General features: G+C 52.8%; 4 protein-coding genes across 4 annotated transcripts; 1 reads left to right on the forward strand and 3 right to left on the reverse strand.

Annotated features, from left to right (window-relative positions):
• Positions 1–123: 123 nt before the first annotated feature.
• N0V89_005475 (uncharacterized protein) lies at positions 124–1,482 on the reverse strand (the record flags this gene model as incomplete). Its single annotated transcript, XM_056214252.1, has 1 exon — positions 124–1,482. One exon carries the CDS (start codon positions 1,480–1,482, stop codon positions 124–126), a length of 1,359 nt encoding a protein of 452 aa, XP_056071519.1.
• Positions 1,483–2,188: 706 nt separating this feature from the next.
• N0V89_005476 (uncharacterized protein) lies at positions 2,189–5,914 on the forward strand (the record flags this gene model as incomplete). Its single annotated transcript, XM_056214253.1, has 1 exon — positions 2,189–5,914. The coding sequence occupies one exon, from the start codon at positions 2,189–2,191 to the stop codon at positions 5,912–5,914; it is 3,726 nt and encodes a 1,241-aa protein (XP_056071520.1).
• Positions 5,915–6,830: 916 nt separating this feature from the next.
• N0V89_005477 (uncharacterized protein) lies at positions 6,831–10,529 on the reverse strand (the record flags this gene model as incomplete). Its single annotated transcript, XM_056214254.1, is given in 2 exon segments — positions 6,831–9,800; positions 9,819–10,529. The coding sequence occupies 2 exon segments, from the start codon at positions 10,527–10,529 to the stop codon at positions 6,831–6,833; spliced, it is 3,681 nt and encodes a 1,226-aa protein (XP_056071521.1).
• A 1,822-nt stretch (positions 10,530–12,351) lies between these two features.
• On the reverse strand, positions 12,352–14,672 carry N0V89_005478 (uncharacterized protein; the record flags this gene model as incomplete). Its single annotated transcript, XM_056214255.1, has 2 exons — positions 12,352–14,495; positions 14,552–14,672. 2 exons carry the CDS (start codon positions 14,670–14,672, stop codon positions 12,352–12,354), a joined length of 2,265 nt encoding a protein of 754 aa, XP_056071522.1.
• Positions 14,673–22,606: the final 7,934 nt, after the last annotated feature.

Genomic DNA, 22,606 nt, shown 5'->3' on the forward strand with positions numbered 1-22,606 from the left:
AACGGTATCGCAGAAAGGCTATTCACTGTTGCGGCAAGGCTGGACGAGAATGATGACAGGGAGCGAGGGAGGAAAGAGCACAAGCAGAGGTGGAAGACATGAGACATGGCACGAGTTGGGACTTCAAATCATGGACTGAATTGTCTGCACAGGACGGAATCCCAAGCGACCATCCACCGCGTCAAAGGCAATTGAGTAGCCTTTGAGGAAGTTGCGCCCGGTGTTCACGTATGGCGGGGGCTCTTGCTTTCCCGGCACGACGTAGGAAGGCGCCATCAATGAGCTTTGCCCGACCTCAAATGAGTACGATGCTTTCGTCTCGCCAAGCTCTCCTTTTACAGATGAGCCGAAGTCGATGGCGATCCGAGTGCCGTTCTTCACGCGATGAACTGTCGGCGAACCCCCTTCCTTCGGGTTCTTGATGATGACCTCAGGAAGCGGCATGCTATCCTCCGCTCTTATATACATCTGCGGAATTCCGGTGTCAATCAGAGCACTGCCAGGAATGCTCTCACGCCCATTCACTCGGAATTGCATAAGGGGCATCGCCCAATCTCGTGGGTCTACCGCATGCGTTACACCTGGCCCCAACACCATGAAATTAAACTCTTGTGTGTTTTCTCTCGTCAGACCGAGCTGTATCCCCTTCGTTGAGACGATATAGCCTGCCTTCAACTCCTGTGGCCCCAGTCGAGTCCCATTGATCGAGTCGATATTCAAGAAGGGATTACCCCACGAGGTGGCGGTGCGCTGTCCTACAGCGTTCTTATTCCGACCGAATCCCACCCCCATATACGTGATCCTGCTCACGTCACGTTCCATCGGCTCCTCGCCCTCGGGCCCTAATGGGCACTCAAAACCATGCTTCGTCGGATCATACCACGGACATACCCAGCTCTTGTCGACAATCAGCACTGGCACCCTCGTCTCGGCCGTCACGCCCTTGACTCCGTGGAATGTCAGATTGAGATCCAGGTACCGCCCCACGTACACGATCCTGCTGCTGGAGAGGTATTGGCAACCGCGCGTTCCAGCATTGCGATCGATACCTGGGAGTAGCGGCGCGCCGATCAATAGGCCTGTCGAACCCGTATCGATGGGCATATCAATGAGTACATCCTTCTCTCCAGTGTGAACAGTTACCCAAACCAAGGGCACGCTCTCGGTTCTGAATTGGTGGACGTAGGGTAGGAATACGGACTTCGTGTAGTTCGATTGAGATGATGCTGGCAGTTCCGTGGCATTTGGAGGAGTGATAGAAGAGGAGAAGTACATATCGTGTTGATGATGGTGTTTACTATGCCTGCTAGCATACTCGCGATAGATACCCGAAATCTGGTAGTAGAGTCCGTACAAAGACGCAATAAATGCCACTACCACCAAATGGTACTGATAAGTCTGGTATGTCTGCGAATATGCCCGCGTGATAGCTCTGCTTGCCGTATCTTTGGAGTCGAGTGCTTGGTGTTGATGTACAGCCATGTTGAACGCTGCGAACCGTGTTGAATGTTCGCAACCAATTTCGCAACCACGATGGAGCTGTTGAAGCTCTAAAGTACGCACGTCAAGACTGGCGGTCAGGAGGTGTCGAGCAGAAGAGGGAAATGTAGGATTATTGAGGTATGCCGAGCTATGTCTCTATTGTACGTCATCTGGATCCTCATTCGCCGATGCGCGTCGCGGCTTCAGCCGCGTGTGCTGGCACGCCCAGTTCATGAACACGATACTGAGTCTCCACCTTCCTGATTCTTCCTCGTTCCTGTTTACGAAGCATCTCGGCCTTCGCGCCTTGGGTAGCCACCATGTGCGGGGAACCGGCAAATGCGTAGTGCATGTGGAGGGTGGAGATGCGGCTGAGTACACGTGATGATGTGCTGATCTTCGATATGCACGCCTGGCTTGGCGGTTCACTGCAAGGATGGAGCTACGCGGTGAGCGCAGGCATCTGGGGACCTCAGCTTCAATGCGCAGTGGTTGCACGACGCGCAGAACGCACGTTGGGAGAAGAACTCCAGCGCGACATCCGTCCTTGAAGCTGGATGTGATTACATTCGCGCCGACCACCGCGACCTCACCGCCCTCGACCGTCTTCCCGAACACAGCAGCGAGCATGAACGCCTCGAATGTCTGGGTACCCTGCCCTACTCCAGGATAGAGGATAAGGCCTTTAGTACCCATATACTGCATCATGGCGCGCCCGCCATCGCTCCAAAGCGACGGCGCATCTTCGACACACCACGTCCGCACCGAACCACGCCTCCTCAAGGCCATCGAAGAGCGCCACAATGACGCCGCCATCGCCATTATCGAAGACGCGAAAATTCATTCAAAGCCCATCGAGCACCTCCTTCGCATCGGACTCATGCGCGCCTCGGAAAGAGGAAACATCCAGATAGCAGAATATCTCTTGAAGAACGGCGCTAAAGCGAACGGCGCACCAGGAGGCAGAGTCAGTCCGCTGCTTCGCGCAGTCGAGAAAAACGATGTAGGGATTGTGCGAATTCTTCTTCGTTTCGGTGGCGACGTTGATGTATGCGACAAGCAAGGGCGCACCGCGCTAATGACGGCCGCTTGGAAGAATCATTGGCATGTTCTGGATGAGCTCCTGAAACGGGGCGCGGACGTCAACAGGAAGGATAACAAAGGGCGGAACGTGCTCCACAATCTGGCTGCGGACAAACATTGCAATTGGGGCAGTAGTGTGATTGAGCTGCTGCTGAGGACGGGCGTTATCATCGACGGGGAGAAGGGACAGGATGAGACGAAGAGGACACCGCTGCATTGGGCGGCGAGCACGGGGAAGAAGGAACTTTGCGAGATGCTTTTGACAAGGCAGAAGGGGCCGCGAGCGGACATCAATGCGGTGGAGGGGAAAGAGAAGACAGCATTGCATTTGGCGGTTGCGCATGGGAGGGATGACATTGTGGAGTTGCTGGTACACTATGGCGCGAACGTCAAAGCGAGAAGTGATGGCAAGTGGACGCCCTTACACAATGCGTGTCAGCAAGGCAGTGTTAAAATAATACGGATACTACTGGGTGCAGGTGCAGAGATCAACGCCAGGCTTTTGAACGGCATGACGTCCCTTCACATCGCGGCGCAGAATGACCACCTTGACGTCGTTCAGTGCCTTCTCGAGCGCGAGGACTGTAAGCGCACGGCTCGTGATGCGTTCGGCATAACCCCCTTCATCCTCGCGGCAAAGCAGAAGAACAAGGACATCGTCAATAAGCTAGCTCCCTTCAACCAGCTGGAAACACTGAGCAAAGACGCTTTGTGCGCCTGTCAGGGATTCAGCGGGACGATTGTCGACTTTGGCAACTTCCACAACGAAAATCGCGTCACGAAGCGAAGCGTCTTCGAGATCCTCTACGGCAAGGATCCAAATAATCCGCGCAAACCAGCTTTTACAGTGCTACCTAAGCAGGACAAGGCGGTCGATTTCCGTTGGATTCATCTACCTGCCAACAATCTAGCATGGGTAGAAGCGCTCCTGACGAAAGCGTTCGTGGAGGAAGGCGCGCACGATGTGCCGGGTTACATTGCCCTGGAGAGCAGTTTTGCTCAACAGCATCGCGGACAGCAGGTCCATTCACATTTCATGCGACCCTTATGTCAGAGCATACCGCGACAGACTAAGCTGCAAGACGATTCTGATTTGTCGGACAGCGCAGACCATGGGCCACCAGCGATCGTTGTCAGTCAGGGTAGTGAGAGTGGTTTAGGTATTGATACCGCGTCTGGGTTCCAAGAGCACCATCCACCGCCAATACCAAAGTCGCCGGTCCGAACCGGCACCGTGAGTACGGACCAAACAGATTGGACAGTCGGCACAATGGGATCAGGGTCAGGGAAGGAATACAAGCCGCATCAAAAGAAGGAGAAGCAGAAAAAGACACCAAAATGGAGTGGTAACAGGCAAGCTGGAGGTCGGTCGGGCGGTACCGACACACCGTCGCGACGTGGCGATAACCAGCGACCCAGACAAGCTAGCACACCATTAAGCGGCAGTCGTGGCAGTCTGCTCCGGTCACCAGGTAGCCCTGGCCGAAAGGAAACTTTGCTGACAGCAAAGGGAAACATCTTTACCTTCATGCCTTACCTGCATTTCGAGACTAACACTAATAGACAAGAAATGCAGGATGCAATTGCGCGCGCACAGTGGCTAAAAGAGAAGGAGAAGGAGAAGAATGAGGGCTTGATGATCAAGCCTAGATTGAAGAAAGCGGAGACTTACGATGAGATGCTGTTGAGGGCACATCTAGGGAGCTCGACCGTGAGCCTGCACGTCAGGAGGACCCTTGATCAGTTCTTCTACCACAACATCGATACGCGATCGAGAGATCAGGATCAAGTGGTCTATCGCTATCAAACCAGGAGAATGACATCTGAGGATAGCGAGGTCGATCCAAAAGTTTTCATGGTAGACCAGCTATGGATGTGGATTTTAGGCAAGGATTTGATAGTGACTGCCTTTCCACAACGGTGGCAGCAGCCGAGGAACGATCCTCTGAACGTTTTGGATGGGATCATCGAGAACATCAATAGCAATACCCGCGAACCAGTCCAGTCGGTGTACGATCTGGCTATGGTAATTACGAATAGATGCTCTGGTGTCTTTGACCGCCACCGCATGGGCGACGAGGACTATCAGTTCTTGGACATGTTCGAATCGTCCATTGGCGAAGCGACCGAAACGGAGACGCGTCTCTTCGAAGACTTTAACGCCGCTTCCAAGAAAGCATCAGCTTGGCTCCAACACCACCGCCGACCAAACCGCTTTTCGCGTCACCTCGAAGCCGAAATTCGGCACCTTGAGCACAAGAACAGGCGCGGTACACACTCGCACTCACACCGACATGCTCTTGCCGACCCGCCAATCCCAGAGGAAGATTTCCACGATGATGACATGGGGCCAACACATTCTCCCCTCTTCGTCGATGAGCTCCTCGATATCGGTGCCGAAACCGACCTCCTCACTGAGATCAAAGACATTCGGGACGAAATCGCCATGATCACCAAAGTTCTCGAAGACCAGCGCACCGTACACGAAGCCATGGAACCCTGCATCATCGAGATCTACCAGAAAGAGCACCGCCGTCAGCAAGACCTCAAGCGCCGCTTCAAAGAGCAGGGCACTTTGCTGAAGAACCACGTCAGCGACCTTGAGCGAATGGACAAACAAGCTAGCCGTATCTACGAGAGCATCACGGATCTGTTGGATCTGAAGCAGAAACACGCCAACGCGTTCGAGGCACGGTTTGCCCGTGACCAGGCTGCCGGTACAGCCCGCCAGAGCCAAACCATCATGGTCTTCACCATCGTCACCATTATATTCCTCCCACTCAGTTTCATCGCCGCACTCTTCACCATCAACGTCCGCGAGTTTCCGCACCTACCCGGTGGCGACCAGCCCAGTCTGCCGCTCACCTACGTCGGCAAATTCATGTTTGGGATCGGATTCGCGATCTCTATTCCTATGATATTTATCGCGCTGTCGCTCGATGCGATTAGCGATTTCTTCCGGGAGGTGAAGAGGCGCTGGACAGAGTGGCGAGCACCCAGGCCGCCGCCTAGTGAGATACACGGCGGCAGCAGCAGCAACGAGAAATTTGACGGGTTTACAGTCGATGTGCATGCTCTTGAGGCCGCACTCAGCACGCGCGGTAGACCAAGCATCGAGAGCTATCTCGATGGCGGTGGGAGTCTGACGCTGCTGCCTGTTACGAGTCGAGGCACTGCGCCATCGAGTCCGGGGAAGAAGCCTATAATTGTGAGTAATGGCACGAATGGGAGTGCCGCTAGGAGGGGAAGCTCGGCGGGACGTTCGGCGGCAAGGAGGCCTGGATTCGCGGAGAGGATGAGTACGGGTTTCAAGATTAGGGGGAGTTTGGATGTTGAACGGGGAACGTGACATGACTTTGACATCACTGTCACCTCGTTGGTTAGGACATGGGAGGTGTAACTCCTCGCTACGAATCAGTGACGGCTACGGCGTTTACGGGTATTTGAAAAGAGGAGGGGTGGACAAGTAAGCTTTGCGAATACCCCTTGTTTCCACAATTTAGCGTGCACAGCATAGTGGAACACAGCAATGCGTACCCATTTTTGATGATAACCTAATGAATGAATGATATTACTACGTTAAATAGCTGTTGGGTATGACATAGGAACAACCTATAATGCATGCTCAGAGAGTCTACAAAAGTAGCTCTAACCTGTCCACAATAGGGAAAATAGTCCATTCTCCTGGAATAGGCAACCGTGTATTTCGCTGCACTTCGCTGCACTTCTACTTAGGAGGAACTTGCATCTATGAACGGTTCAATTCTCTTTGCATTGACCATAGTAGATATGCCAGCAAGACCAGCCTCTTGCGTCATTTTTCCCGAGCCAGCATCGCGGTGTGGAGACAAGTGTGCGCCAATGCTCCCCATCCAGTATGTCGACAACCACGCTCAAACGTTCATTCCGGCAAAAGGGTGCTCAACTCCATATGGTTTTTGTAATTTCGGGATGCGTGAAAGCTTCGTAACGATCATTCCTTCGACGCGATCGAAGCTACTATGGAGGCCAAGTAGGACTGACATGTAATCAAGCATTGCCGCACGTATCACTTAGGGAAACAATTTGTGGGGACTTTGGTAAGTGCATGGCCAATGTTCACTCTTTTGCGAGATGAAACATGCGTTCCAATGTATCGAAGACATTTTCGTATGATCATGAGTGTAGATATCTTCTACAACAAACAAAGCAAATGCCAATAAGACATGACCTGACCGCAACACCAATATCGCTCTCCTTCAACATGTCCATTCACCCTACTACGATCATTCTTCATCCACATCCGTCATCTTAGAATCGCCCTCCCAGTCCTCTGGCACATGTGTATTCGGGAGACTCTCCTCTTCCACAGTTGGCAATTGTCGCCCAGGGAACCTCTCAGCCCAAGCCCGCTCAGTGGCTGTCAAGGTCTGCCGGCGGTGCTCCCCACGCGACATACCATTTGGGCGCATCCGCGTCTGTCCTTCGAAGAAAGAGTGGGCGCTTGACGGCTTTTCGTCACGTCGGAATAATCCTTGCGGAACGTGCGCCACTGTAGAGTTCGGCAAGTTCTCGAACGAGCGGTTGTCCATGGCTCGGACGGCCGAGGGGTACCGGAGGAACGCGGGATCATAGGAACCGACTGCCACACCAGATTGAGGAAGAAATGAGGGCAAGTCATTCAGATTGCCAACAAGGTTCCTTGAATCGTCCGAAATGCTGTTTGCGTTGCCAAGGACGGTGTCGGGCGCCATCTTCTGGTCCACCGAGGCGTCGTCTACCTCTGTGGGCTCGGCTCGAAGGCGGGCGTCTGCGAATACCAGTTCGCGACGAACGGAGGAATCCAGTGACACCCCGTCGTCTGAAGCTTCAGCCCAAAGGGGATGCCGCACAAGACCCGCTCCACCCTCCCACGTTTCGTTCTTGTCTAGTGTCAACTCCCAGCGTTGTCGCATACCTTTAACCTCCTGATTATCCTCCCTTACGGACCGATCGAATTGAACGGGGTAGAAGGGTTGGGTTGGGTCGTCCAGGTACCCATGCGGCTTGCGCAGGATATTGGGGTTCTTCTGTAGGAACGAGTTTGTCACGCCTTTGGACTGTGCCGCATTGTTTGCGCGTCGTTGGAGTTGTGCAATAGCACTGTCTGGATTCGTGTCTTCTACTGGGCGTTCGAAAGGGATGCTGGCCTGGGCAATGGCGTTGGCTCTATTACGGATTGCCTGGGCCAGGTGGCATGGTGCTCCTGGGTCGCGGTCCATTAAAACAGAAAGTGGTGGTAAACTTCCGGATGAATATGAGCTCCCGGGAGACTCTGGTGACACAGGTATTGACTTCAGTGAATTGTGCTTGCTGGCTTCCACCCCTGCTTGCAGTTCCTCGGCTGTCTTATACTTAGCCCAATGGGCGGGTCGCGGATACTCGTGCATACCATCAGAAGCCTTTGGAAATACCTTCATATCGCCAAAGTACGTGTGCAGGAACTTCTCTGACCGTTGGAAGTCTTCTTCATCTTTAGGGCAGTGCGAGACTTGGTCCTGCGTCTGTGACATTGAAGCGAACGCAACCAGGCCTTGGTGCGCCAAAATTATACGCGATGACATGCGACTGAAGTCAGAAGGATCGTGCATAGAATTACCGTGGCGAGGCTCTGGTTGATGGCCGATCGTGTACCGAAACGCTTCCGCGAACATGGGAAGCATGGGAAGAGGTACGAAGTTACCTTCGAGGTTGGGTTGTCCGCGAACCTCGACGAAGTTATCGCACCGGATCCGGGTGTCATTTAGACCTGAATTCAATTGGCTGAGGGTGGCAGTCCGATGCATTTGGGTAATGTTGAACATCTGCGACGGCCTATGGTAGCAAATGTCGTAGCTTTCGGGGACGGCGAGTACCCCTTCGGCATTGACGTTCCCAAGAGCTTCCAATGTCGAGTTGATGTTGGATGGAAGTCGTATGCGCTTTTTCAGCCGCTCATGGAAGGCTTCCACAAATTCTGGGAGAAGCCAAGCACCGTTTGGTACAATTTCCAGGTCGTACTGCCTCAAAGCCTCGTTCCGTAAAGAGGGGTACGTCTCAAGGCAGGCTGCAAGATAGTCTGCCAAAGATCGACTCTCGATCTGCACGACCTTAGACTTCCTACCGATGGACTGTACGTTGAACTCCTGCGTTTGATGAACACGGAACATTTGCCAGGGCTCGCGATCTTCGCCCTCAAGAAATCGCAACCTGCTGCAGATCTCATGTGGCAAAGGCAGCTGTGGGTAGACCTTGGCGCTGCATATAGAATTCGCCAATTCATCTAGGTATGCATGACCTAGTGTCAGGATCATTGCATAGTCCTCGTTGTCAGGCTGGCCCGCGGTCGTCTCGCCCATGTTGTAAGATCGATTGGCCTTGAACCGCTTCCATTCTAGCATAATCTTTTGCAAATCGGCTCGCGTCAATGCACTAACCTGCAATAATCTAGAATTGCGGACCTGGGCTTCTCTAGCTTGCTCCCACTTCCTTTCCTTGAGAGCAAGCATTTCCAACATCTTCGCTCGAGCTTTGTTCTGCCACGACTCTGGTTTCCGGTAGTAGAAATCATCGCAAGCTTGCTTGACCATGGCGAAATGGTGTTCAGCCTGGCTAGCCAGTTGTGCCATAATCGGCTCAGGTTTCCATTCTGGTAGTGGCTTTTGACGAAGAGTCCAGATATTGCTGCAGGTTTCGATGATATCCATTGCCTGGGTGCTTTCATGACGCATCAATTCCTGTGGCATGTTCTCTCCCATGTCAACCAGGTAGGCATATGAGTAGTCGACGAGCAACAGCTTCGACAATCGACCGCCCACCACTTGTAATAGAACACTGGCCGGCGTCACGGATCCATGAACGATTCGGTTGTAGTGCAACCATTCTAGAGCGGAGAAGAGCGGTCTAAAAATAGCTGCAGCGAGCTTGAATCGGGCTCCGGGATGCATTGAAGGCAGGTCACGCTGCATCGCTGCGAAGGAAATCATAGATTCGTGTGTGTCGGTGATGGCAACAGGTACACCATGAAGCTCCGCTGCCAGTTGATAGTGTACGATCGAGTGATGCGTGTTCTGTTTGCTAAACATAAGCATCTCCCGGTCTCTATCACCTATTCCATTGGCATGTTTGTAAATCTTCGCTGTCGCCACCGTTTCAGTAAATCGTTGGGTCACCCGCCACGAGTTAAATGAAACCTGTTTCTTGCGGAGATCCCAAATGTACGCGTCCTTTGCCCAGTCCTAAAGTCCGCTATTTACGTTCTGCGATTCTTTCTGAAGGTTGTTTGCCTTGAAGTCACGGTCTGACCGTAACACCTCAACTGGGCTCTGAATAAGCCACAAGTTGATCGTTATGTTCCCAAACGTGATCACGGACATCACCGATGCGTCTAAGTATAATGCGTGAGGTAAAGACCGTAGTGACTTCGACTTCTTCTTCTTCGTGGTCGTTCGGGGTTGTGGCTTCTGAATCTCCACGCCAGCGACTGTCACAACAGCCATGGAAGTCGCTTCTATCCGCCAGCAGCCAGCTGGGCCGTCGGGCATCAGTTCGAACAGTTGCTTTACGGCAGAGCGGATTGGGAGGTAGACGTCGTAAATAGGAATCGGCCGCGCTTGATCGACTTCTTCTCCGGATTCCGACTCTAAAGATGAATCTAAATCTGTTTCCGATTTAGACTTAGACTTGCAATCAGACTCGAGCTGTGGCTCCGGCTCCTGCTCCGGTAGATAGCCTTTCCCGAAGCTGTATTTAGGTTGACTGGCAAGGCGATGCAAGTATATCTGTGCCGCACAGGACTGATTCCGGCCTGTAATAGAATTCTTCTCGAATAATTCGCGGCGTTCGTATGCCGAGTTGTGATTAACATCGTAAGCATCATCGTGCTTCACAACGACAACAGCAACGAGATCGTTTCGCGACACGCTGTCTGGGATCCTAGGACATCCCGTGGGGAGGTTGAGCGACATGTTGCTCAGTAGGCCAGAAAATCGCAAGGGAGCGGACGGTAAAGGTGACTTTCGTTGAGGCTGTGTTGAAACACCCGGGTTATGGGAATAGAGTTCAGGGTGAGTTGCTGTGCTCCGGTGCTTGAATTTCCCTTGCTGAGGCGAAAGCTACGCGCGTATCCATGTGGGCCTTTCAAACGCGATAGAGGTTTATATGGGACTGGAAGTGAGCAGTGCGCGCCTTGGCCTCTTTCCGCACTTTCAAAGTTTCTACCTCGTGATCAAGCTATGTCCACGCGCCTTTCCGTGACATGGGCCAGTTGAATGAATATTAGTTTCCGAAGTTTCACAGCAGCTGGGTAGGAGCCAGTGAAACTTTGCAAACACCATTCACGAGCCGCATCCGACCACTGCTAAATCTTTTGGCGGGTCCGAGTCGCCCTGTAACAGAACGTTCCTTTGAATATCTTCTTGAGAGATATAACACATACCCTCTTGCAACCGGCTGAGGCAGCGAGAGTTGATATATCGATCAATTGGAAGACATCCGTGAAACAGGCGGAGGAGAATTAGACCTGCTACCCTAGGCCCAAGTTGCAGCCTTGTAAAGGCGCAGTCTGATGCAGCAAACAGTTTGTATGTCTCACAAAGGCTGGGCAAGAATTGAACGCGGGAACAGAGAAGCATTTTGAAGACACTAATCTGGTTTCTGGTCCTCTTGATGGTGGGATCCACTAGCCACCATGGGGCCGGTGCGATTGCGTTGTTAGATGGTTGTGTTGTAAGATGTCGTTCACATACGACGTAGGAAGCGCACGTACTTGCGCTTTCCTTGCAGACACGCTAACTAGATCCATATTAGCGTTGACTCCGTGAGGAAGCCGCATACAAAAAATAAGGCTCAAGCTGTTGAGGATCGTCAAAACATGATACATACCCTCAAATCTTGTGGAATGGGTTTTTCTTCTTGGTTTCCGAAACGCAGGTATGTCTGTAGCCGCACTCTTGACCATGATTCTTCGCTTGAAACACTGTAACGAACACAGGGTTTAACGTCTTGAAATCCTTATCGAGAGTATGACAACAGAGCGACATGTGTTGAACGATTGATACTCACGTATACATCACTGTTCACACGCATCAAGGTACAGAGACAGATTGATCAAAGCCGCAGAGAGATTGTTCTATCTAGAGTGAGATATCCAAACACAAAAACCAATATGTTTTCCACACTACTGTGCGATCTTCAGATACTCACGAGCGAGCTGCTCTAATACCCTAGCACCTCACCGTACCAAGCCGCGGCCACAGAAGCAGCAGTCGCATAGGAGTTCGCCAATGAGTATTTGAGAAACCTCAGTAGCCAAGGAAAGGGTGAGAGAGACCCAAGATGACCGTATTGCTATCCAACGCAGCAAGCAAATGAGATAAGGGGAGGCTGGGATGTCCGGATATCGTTTCGAAGGAAGGATCTTGTTCGTGACCCGTAAAGAAGTGGCGAGTGATAGTATCCTACATCTTGGGTATCGATATTCCAGTGCTTGGACCGGCCGCAGGTGCAATCAGTGTACAGAAAGGGCTAGAATATGCAAGAAAAGATTCGTTTCATTTGGTTCACCCATTTTCGTTGAGCCATAAAGCGTGGGGCAGGGACCGGTGAAATCGAGTACTCAATTGCTGCTGGCGTTGCATGTAGAATATGCAAGTGGATGTGAACGTGGGTATAACCGGTACCGATGAACGATTTCGGGCGTATACGTCATGCACCAGTCTGCATGAAAGTCGAGAGCCATGAGATAGCGACGAAATGCGAAATAGACGCCGGAGCTGAGCGTATGATACCTTAACGGTGACCGAAGCCCGTGCCAGCGTCGATGCTGGTCGAACGACCGAATACATCGTCAATACTACCACCAGGGAGATAAGTAGGACTGAAAGGATTTCCGAAAGCATCGTCAAAAGAGCCACCGAAGGGGTTGCTCAGAGTATTCAGACCCACGGAGAGCTGCTGGCGGGGCTGCTGACGCGAGTGGTGCGCTCGTATGGTTCGAGAAGGCATCGAGGTGGCGGTCCGCTCGGCAGCTGCAGCTGCCAAACTAGCCTGGAACTTGTTGTGCGCCGCTCGAGCAGAGTGATCCATGGAGCCAACTGAAGCCTGGCTCGAATTGGTGGACTGTGTGCCTGAAGAAGCTCCCGAATCCTTCCTTGGCGGGGAGAAGGAAGTGTCGAATCCGGTAGACGGGCCTTCCATAGGCGTCATGCCTTGGAAGCCGCCTAGATCCTGCGAGGTAGTATCAGGGTAAAAGCGAGCGTTGATCGGGGATGGAGACAGCATAACGTCGGTCGGGAAAGCAGCGTTGCGCGACATGCTGGTATCGACACGTAGATTTGACGAAGATGACGGCTGTGCAAGGCTCGAAGCGTTACGCTGCTCGAAGTCAGCGTTGAAAGCTGCCAGCAGTCCCAGCTGAGTGTCGTTGGCCCAGCGTTGCTGCAAGCGCCTATCTCGAAGATCTGCAGGGGCATCCGGGTCATGCTGCTGGTTGTGGCCGGAAGTGCGTTGTTGAGTAAGGGCTGGAAGGGATGATGGCACGTTGTTCGGGAAAAAGCGCTGCTCGAGCGTCGTGGCACCGGCTGAGAGATGGCCATGTGCACGACGCGCCGCCATAGGGCGATGAGGGGGCGACGGGCATACGGGAGAGCGATGAGGCCGCACAGGCGTAGACGGCGGCAGGTCTGAGATGTGACGCGACGGAGACAAGAATTCACTCACGCCCTCATGGTCGAAACGAGCAGAATCAGAAGCAGCAGATTGGCCGCAGTGCGAATTGCTCATAGAGAGACCTTGAGAATCAGGAGTATTCGCTTGAGTGGATGAGCTTGCGACTTGAGTCGTAGTTGTAGCTGCCTGGGACATTGCCGGCCTGTGTGGTAGCTGCGCATACTGAATCTGTACGTCTACGATATTGTTCGGACCGCGGAGGAAATCATCAAGCTCCGCTTCGGTTTTGGGACCTTCGTACAAGGAGGGCCCGTTGCGCGGCAGGGCCCGAAGGCTGGTGATATTGCACTGGGTGGCCTGAGTCAAGGTAGGCTTCTTGCGAGGAACCTTGCCGTTGTCGCGGACAACAGTCTTGGTACCAGTGAAACTGTCGCGCTTCTTAGGCCAGTTCATCTTGATACGGGGTATCTGCTCGCCATCCTTGTTTAACTTGGTCTGGATCTTGAGAATGGCCTGCTGGAGAGCGCCTGCTGTGCAGGTTTGATCCACTAGTTTGGCAGCTTGATCGAAAGGGATCTGCACGCCATTCTCCCCGCAAGCCCAGACAATGCCCATCAGAGCTCGCGAGACGTCATTCTCGTCCCAACGGCGCAGATTACCCCGGGGCTGGCGAACTTTGCGCATCCGACCATTTTTGTTGATTTTCCGCTTCTTGCCCAGCTGTTCAGAGTAAGCCTCATCGTTGATGTCCTCGTCGGCTGCAAGGTCGCTATCAACATAGTCGCCATCGTCATGCTCGCGCTTGATGTGGATGTCTGAGCTAGCTGGAGACTGATCGTTCGAGTACCCATCGAAAGTAGGGTTGTTGTAGCTTGGATATGGGTTTGAGCCGGAGTCGACCGCGTGTTGGTTGTCCATCTGCGGGTGAGGTGAGGGTCCCTGACCGAAAGCGGGGATTGGGTTCGCGCCAGAGACGACATATTGACCTCCCATCTGCGCATCAGGAGAGGGGCTGTTGTAGTTCGAGAAAGGGTTTCTGACTGGGGCTGCGGCATATGGATTATGCATCTGCGCACCGCGATTTGCGTCCGAGGTCATGGCATATTGGTCATCCATCTGCGGGTCGGGAGCAGGTCGCTGATGGTAAGCAGCGAACAGGTTTGCGCCCGAGGCCATGGCATATCGACCGTTGTTTGGCGCGTCGGGGGAAGGATGCTGAGGGTAAGGGGCCGGGTTGTGGAACGCTCCAGTCGTAAACTGATTATCTGTTTGAAACATGTCTAATTAGTGAACATCTGTAGAAGTGAGGGTCCTGACTTACGGGGGAGACCATGGCCGACCTGCGCCATCATAGACGTACCGCCCGGCGAATCAGCCCACGGGTTGTACTGTTCGCCGAAGCTGTCCATGGCGTCGTCACCTCCGTTAGACATACCAGTCATGTCAGATATAGAGGGGTTACGCCCGCGATTGATGTCTGGACACGGGCAAACTTAGAGCTTCTGAAGTCGTAGACGCCGAACACTTGATTGAGAGCGCAGGTAGCGGCGCAGAAAGGCCAATAGCTGAAAATCGGTCAGCCCGTGCTGTTTGATCAGCGTATTTGTCAAACGTACCCTGAATTTAAACTTCGTATCGAGCTCGAAGTCAAGAAGGATGGAGACCGCGTCGGAGGAACGGGAGGTAGAGAATTGAACGACGACACTTTTCTATTGTCGAGTTAAGATGCGATAGAGAAAATCGGCTGGCGGAGTAGCGTGGGGAGGGGCAGAGGAGTCGACGAAATAGGCAGTAACCCAATGCGTGTTGCGACTATGCGAAGGCAGAAGCACTTGTACCCAATAGTCCAAGGAGCCACTAGCCGAACATACTCTTCCTGACGTACCAGAGGAGTTGAAGCTTTTGAGATCTATAAGGTCAGGACGAGGGGCCAGGGGCAGTCGAATCTATATTCATACCTGAGGCGCTAGGCCGTCTTGAGATTCCCGGCGTGACCTTGAGTTCCAGCTTCAGATAGTCGGTGCTACTGCAAACGCCTCGAGCAGGCGACCTGGCTCGCGTAGCCGAGAGGTGCCAAATCTAGGTGAAGGATAGTTGGGCTACCCGGGAGAGGCCTGAGGTATCGTAATGAGGCACCGGGCGATCGTGTCTCTGTCACCGTGCTTGGTGGAGGAGGGATGGGTTCAGCAGCACTAGCGGTGGTCGGCAGCCAAGGTGAAGGTAAAGGTGTCTCGAGCAGGTCACATGAAGCTGCGGAGCTTCCTTGCGAAAGCGGGCATGGTAGGTCGAATACTACCACGTCTAGCTGTAGCTGTTGAGCGCAGGTTGTCGACGTTGTCAAGGCCCTTTGAGCAAGTGATAGAGTACAGTTGTTCCGGCGCACAAGGAGTGGATGATGCGTTTAGAATCAAAATCCCGCCCGGATGTCTTCAAAGCGCTTGTAGTGCAATGCAGCGCACGGAACTAGTATCTGCAACGCATGGAGGTAGCATCTGCAGCCGAAAAGCAGCAACGCTCCCGATCTCGGCAAATTGAGGTCTGAGAATAGTGTACGCACCCACCGGTGCAGGGTGCCTGCCATTCGTGATCAAAAGCAGAGGCTGAGTAGGGCTTTTCCGGTCCACATTGCTTGGGGTAACATTTCGAAAATTGTGCATTGAAGTCTTCATCGGTGAAGGCGAGGCTTGGTGTTTGTGCACTTCTATTCACTCGGTGGGCGAAGAATGATGGAATCGACTGCAAGAACTAGTGCGTCGGTATGCTGATGGTAGCCTTTTGATCTTGGCTGACTGAGCCTAATGTTAGATAGCTGCAAAACCTTAGCGTCCGACTCCTGTCCCTCGTATGGATAAATCAATGCCAGCCCACCCGCATGCTATATAAAGACAGCGTTGAAATGGGAAACTTGTATCAACGGCAGGCGAAGGTGGGCTGGGAACTGCTTGTGCTGATGATAGTATAAAGGCACGTTCCGCTCGAACAAGCTATAGTTCCTTTCCTGCATGCTCAACACGGCGGTCAAGGGCGAGGTGAGCGCAGACTAGCTCCTTCGCATGACCTCATCTCCTGTCTGTGGGTAGGGATGTCCATGTGCATGTATGTGTGCCGGGTCAGCTTTGAGGTCGAGTGTTGGATTGTTATACCTGGAGGTCGTGACTGGATGAGTTGGTAGTATGGATATGACGGAGGGAAAGATCGAGAGTTGCAGTACAAAGGTGTAACGAAACAGAAGTCGTAGCCAGTGGAATATTTGGCAAGGCGAGACTCGGATGAGTGAAAGTGACTGTGAGAGGAGGCCTCCAATCAGTGAAAGGGTCGTTATCGTAACATGTACAAGCAAGAAATTGTAGAGAATGAGAAATTGTCAGGCCAACAAGTGACCTAGACTGTCACCAAGTACCGAAGGTAGAGCATAGGATGGTTCACCATTGGAACTCCCCATCAAATCTCCCTGCAGGCAATTGGAGCACCAATACCACTGATGCTGCCTTTACTGCAAACCGGCCGGGAAAAAGAGGAGCTGTGCTTGCGCAATAATCCTTTCTGACATGCGATGGAGGTAATCTTGGCTGCAGTAAGAATCCTCTTATGCTTGACGCGACTTCACAAAGTCGTTGTTCAAGTAAGGGCTCGATGTCCTGGAACACATGGTGAATTTTCTGTAAGGTCTTACACGTCGTAATGCGATAAGAAACTGCCCCGGCTCCGGTCCGGATATCAGCATGATGAAGCTTTCTTAGACTGTCACTAGTCCAGTTGTGTGCTGCCTTATCAGCACTTACTGTATCTTCTGGCTTCGTTTTAGCTGAGGGGTGACTGAGAGATACCAGGGAAGCACCGTCTCCTAGGGAACCTTTGATAGCCTCTTGTTGTTGGGAGAAACGCTTTGACAAAAGCCACTCTAACACCAAGATTCGTATAGCTGGGGCTTGTGTACGGGAAGATCCCGGGTCTTAGTACTTGTCTTTCTGTTCGAGCATTAAGAGTACTCCAAGTCTGCCCAAACCACCGAGTGCCTTCAAAATCACTTCCCAGGACTATCTCTTTCGTGTACAAGATTTATGGGTTGGGTAAGAGAAGCACTTGATTCAACCCAGGAATTGTGAAGTGATAAGCCAGCTCCATTGAGTCTGTCGCACGTTGTATGGTCTGCTCTTTGGCCTCCGGTTCCGATCGTGGATACGGGATAGTTGTTTTTAGCCCGTTAGGCTCTCAAAAAGGAGGCCAGGTTAGAGTTATAGATTCCGAGCAGGCCAGGAAGGTAGGTGATGATGAAATCGATCTCTCAAATTAGAAAAGGGAGTCGAATCACCCTGAAATTATACCAGTAGCTTGTGGCACCAAAATCCTTGGCCGAAGGCAATGTAACCTGAACCATCCTGGTAAGCTTCAGTACGCGTAGGAATGGAATTCGTGCGCATGTTATGAGCAGCTTCCGCTCGCGCAAATGGTCTGAAATCAGTAGCAGATGCGAGAGCATGGCTCTATGAGACTGTTAGTGTATGAGCATGGCCGTCACGTGTGCGTAAGTGTCGGACCAGATCATTGTTACCATTGCCACGGCCTTCGCTGGTGCCAAATGACCGCTATTCGCACCGCTGGGTTACCCGTAGGTGTAGAAGTGGCCATGTAGAAGGAAGAGGGTGTTTCGTGAGAGGAGACAAGGCGCGTGAATCGACTGCGACGTCAAGCGACCATGGAACCTTGGAAGTGCCACTCGCACAGGTATTTTCGGGGCTTTTGGATGCGCCGGACGTCAGCGAAGTAGGAAAGAGGATAGGATAAGAGCCATGTGAAGGCAATTTCGAATTCCTCGTAGGTTGGATCTGTTCTCGATGAGTCTGCACACGTACATGTTAGGCTGTCACGTCTGATTAGCATGGTTGAGGTGCCCAGGGGCGGACACGAGGGAACCGCGAATGGAGGAGCGCATAGGTGCGAACAGCGCAACCCCGATCCTTGGAATTCGAAAGCAAAGATTTGACGATGGTAACACGTAGAGTTGAGTCGTAGACATGAATGGGGAAGCGATGGCAGTGCTGCGTTATTTGTTGGGTGGTTGAGGAGAAAGAGGGTGGTCGTGAAAATAAAGTTGGCAAGGGGATAAGCACGGTGCGGAAGGCAACAGGGGCCTAGTGAATTTCAATGGCAGAGACACGTTTGGACCAATTGGGGGCTTTGTGTAAACGGGGTGAACGAATCATTGCTATTTGGAGGCCAACTATTGGCTCTCCTTGCGTATCTACGTGGGAATTCTGTTTGCATCGATTAGCTGCGTGTTTCGCGGGGGACACTTGGGCGCATACCTATCTGACTCTCGAACCCAGAGCGAGGACTGATGCTCTGATCGCTCAGCAGTATGATCTCTGACGCTGTAGAGTTTGGTTCAGAAAGTAGAGAACATAGCACGAGTTTATAGGCGTGTTGGTGCTGCTCGAAGGGTCCGTTGGGTGCGGGCATCTCCGTCCTGTGCGGGACTCGGTCCGAATGAATCCCTGCACCGTTGATCCTCCTGCAGGTACCCCTCGTACCCTCTTGAAACTCCTCTCCATCGTTACAGCCCACCGAACGTAGAGGAGGAACTTTGTGAAGAGCTGTGCGTCGGGAAGATGGTGTGCTTGTTGGTCCGGGCGCCTCCAGCGGCAGGTGTGGGTGAGGCCAGGGAGGGCTCAATTTTCCGCACGTTCTGTCTCCACTCTCCGACATCGTCACCCATCCTGTCAACCCCACAATCTTTCTACGCACATATTCGACGCGCTCTTGCTAGAACGCGGGACCAGAGAGTGCGGATAGGTCATGCGCAGCTTCTGTTTCCTTGAAGCCGCCCTTACTCATCCAATAGCTGCGATTTCCTCTCCTATCCGCACTTTCTCTCACACCAACAAGTGCCAGCTACAGCGCGTCGTTCCGACGTTTGATCACTGCATGGCATGATCCGATACTCTCCGAGCAGATCAGGAAATACCAGCAGCAGCACGTGCAGCACACGAATAGCCGCCGCTGATGGCAACACCCCCGTGCGACCGCGACCGCGACCACGACTACAACCGCAACGGCAATGCTATCACAGCGATAGCCGCGACGCGCCCCGCCCCCTCGAACGAACCGAATCGCGAGACTGATAGTAAGGTCAACGGAACCCGAAGCTTGTGTTCCATGACATGCATGCACCGGGAGAAGTCCAGAGCGACTTAGCACGTCGAAGCGGATAATGACACCAGGTTGAAAAACCCGTGGTGGTAGGTCTCCATTCGAGTACACTGTATCCTCAACTTGGAGGACGCGCCAGCTTCGGGTGGGTACTTCGGGGAACGGTCGGGTTTTCTCTTGGTAGCTTTGCAGAACCTCCGGCATCACACACTTCTTGAAGGCGGTCGAAGGCGGTCGCCAGTAGTGACAGCGTCCGCCATTCTTCGGTGAGTGTGTCTCCGCTTCGAACTGGGTCACTAAACTGCTGTTCCGGACTCGCTTTCAGGTCCTGGCTTTGCTCACCACACCGTGAAAGCGACAGCCACCCTTCATCCACCTTTCACATCGAGCGCCGTTTCGATCGTTGTACCGCTCGCTGATACCTCACTCGACCAACGGCCCATTCCAGGGTGGGGCCTCGCCTCCCAGGAAAACACCCTCGCTTCAATGAAAGGGCTTTCATTGACACACGCCGAGCTTGCATCGTCCCATTTCACACTGCGGCAATTGCACATCTGACAGCGTCAGGGACATAGAAGGATGTCATAGCAAAAAGGTTACGATCAAGCCGACATGAGAGGAGCTCTTCCCTTCTGCCGATAATTACGTCGCCTCTCTGTCGGTCATACAGCATGTTCTGCGATCTATCGGATTTGGAACTTGGGAGACTTTTAGCCCGAAATCCCTGCGACAACCAGACTGTGATACGTTCTTTCGCATACGCACATGGGATCTGGTACTTGACAGGGCTAGGTGTCCTTGATTGGAAGAAAGATTCAGAGCCGCTGCGATCATAAGTTCTTAGCCGCAAAGCTCCGTAGAACATTATCTGTTCTAAGTACAAGCCTCTGCCAGTGTGCCGCTCAGCGTCTTCGAACTTCCACCAACTTCGTCCCGTTGCCTCAACGTCAACAAATAGACAGCTCGCTAGTAGGGTCCGCATTCGTGCAGTCTGTGAATCTTGAAGGCTTCTCGCAAACGGCTCCCTCGTGAAAGAATTGGTCCTGTCCGTCGAAACTACTGCATCATCACCAATGATGATGCGCCGGGCCTTGGCGCGTTCGCTCGCAGTATCAGTATCGGTTCAGCTTGTGGCACGCCGCTTTGAGGAAGCGCCATTCGATCCAGAGAAACAACAAGCAGATCCTGTCAGCAAGAGGGGTATCATCGACTCTGTGACCCGATCGTCCCTGAGGACCGGCACAGAACATCAGTTCAAGACCGGCGCCAGATGAGATACGCTCTGCCGACGTTTGTGTCTCATATCGCATCAACGGAACGCCTGCAAGCTCACTCCTTGCCCCCTGACCGACTTCTCGAAAACCCAGCAAGGGAAAGGCTTCAACGCCGATATGTGGTACCCTTCATCCTCCGCTGTCACATATCGGATATATCATTCCACGAACGTGGGACGCCAGCATGAGCACTGGCGAAGCCAGTTGGGATTGTTGATCTCCCCCTCTCACGCATCCTTGCGTATGGATGCTCTGTGGAATCAAGAAGGAGAAAGCAGAACATAATGCAGTACGGCCTTCACGATTTGGATCGAGGCGACATCGATTCCTTCCAAGTGGGCTTTTAGGACCAGGTCACAGGTAAGTCGGACTGCGATACGATAGTGGGCGAGTCAACATCGCCAATTGGAGAGTGTACCAAGTCCTCGGGAAGACGGTTGCTCGAATCAAAAATGCGACTAGTATGAAGCCTTTGCCGGCTTGTAAGGCTTGCCATATCGCGGGACATGGCGCGTGTGCCCGGAAGATCTTCGATGCTGGTGCATGGACCATCTGACCACGAGGCACTTTGGTCGGGATGGCTATGTGCTCGTCAAGGCTGGTATAGGACGATTCGTCCGCCTAAAGACGCAGAGGTTGAAGGCAGACGTAGGCCTGCGATGGTTCCATGTTCGGGTACATAATCCTGGAGCTGATGTTGATCACCTCAAGATGACCAGTCTGGACATCCTGGTCCGAAGCCCATTCCCGACGCGCAAAGACTAGAACGGGGCTTCAACATCGACGAAGAGCCCGTCACAGAGATCCCGCCGTCATCGCTCACGAAACGGCCCTTTCCGACAGCCTAATCAGTCGCTCAACAGTTCGGAGCACGTTAGCGACGGGATGCATAGTCGTTTATCACCATCCTCGCCTCTCAAACCATCGTCATCGGTTTAGCATTTGTTCTGCGAAACCCCAAGGCTGCTTTCTATGCGTCTTCTGTTCGTTAAAGCATATTGGTAGCTCAAGCACATCTTGGAGCCCTGCCAGTGCCAGCCTGTCGAAGGTAAATTTCCCCCAGGATGCACTCGATTGCATAGATGGCAATGATTACTGGATCACTTGTGATCTAGAACAGATACTGCGTACAGAGAGCCCGGTTCATACTTGTGGACCTTGTTGTGCGATAATTTTCAGATCTGAGCCATTGGTTTATGCTATCAGGATGGGTGCTTCAGGATATCGTGGCTCGCATGCTGACTGGTAAACAGTATTTCGAAGTCCGTCATTTGGGATGATCTGTCGACAGTGGTGTGCGGCTGTCCTCTACGCTCGAAGAGGTCAAGCACGTATGAGCACTCGTCTCGCACTTCAAATGGTTCCACGATCCTTTCCAAGGGAAAGCTATATTTGAGAAGATGCAGACAGCAGCTTCTTCCGACAAGCGCCGCTGCGTTCTAGCGATGGGCTCATTGGATCCAGGCGTTGGCCATGGATGATGTGCTGCCTAATTTTTCGATAACCAGCCCGATAAATGATGGTATTTGGGTTAAAAGAGATATGTTTCGGTATTTGGGTTTTGCAGTACCCTCCCAGCACCCTGCAATAAGAGCGCTACGCAATGCGAGACAGGCGGCCTGTCACACGGTCCGTTCGAACAGAGCAAAGAGGATCCCTCCCCTAGGCAATCATGCTTAGAGCTACCAGCGCTGTTTGGGAAGAGAAGAACACTCCGAGTAAAGCAGCCCGCTCACTCCCAGGATGTTCCTCGGAACGAGCTGCGTGTTCAGGATAGCACCCAGCCTCTTCTAAACGGCCTTGGACCCAAGCGTCGGTTTGCACACGCAATATTGCTTTGCCGGTTGTATGCTGCCGCTTTCCCTGGAGACATGCCGTACTCCAAAGCATTCGGTGCCACCATGCCAGCTTCGCAGTCGCTCGTTGTCCACTCCGCCCATGTATGGCCTCCA

Source organism: Didymosphaeria variabile (assembly GCF_027946475.1).
Source record: "Didymosphaeria variabile strain IMI 356815 chromosome Unknown scaffold_4, whole genome shotgun sequence".
Classification (NCBI taxonomy): domain Eukaryota; kingdom Fungi; phylum Ascomycota; class Dothideomycetes; order Pleosporales; family Didymosphaeriaceae; genus Didymosphaeria; species Didymosphaeria variabile.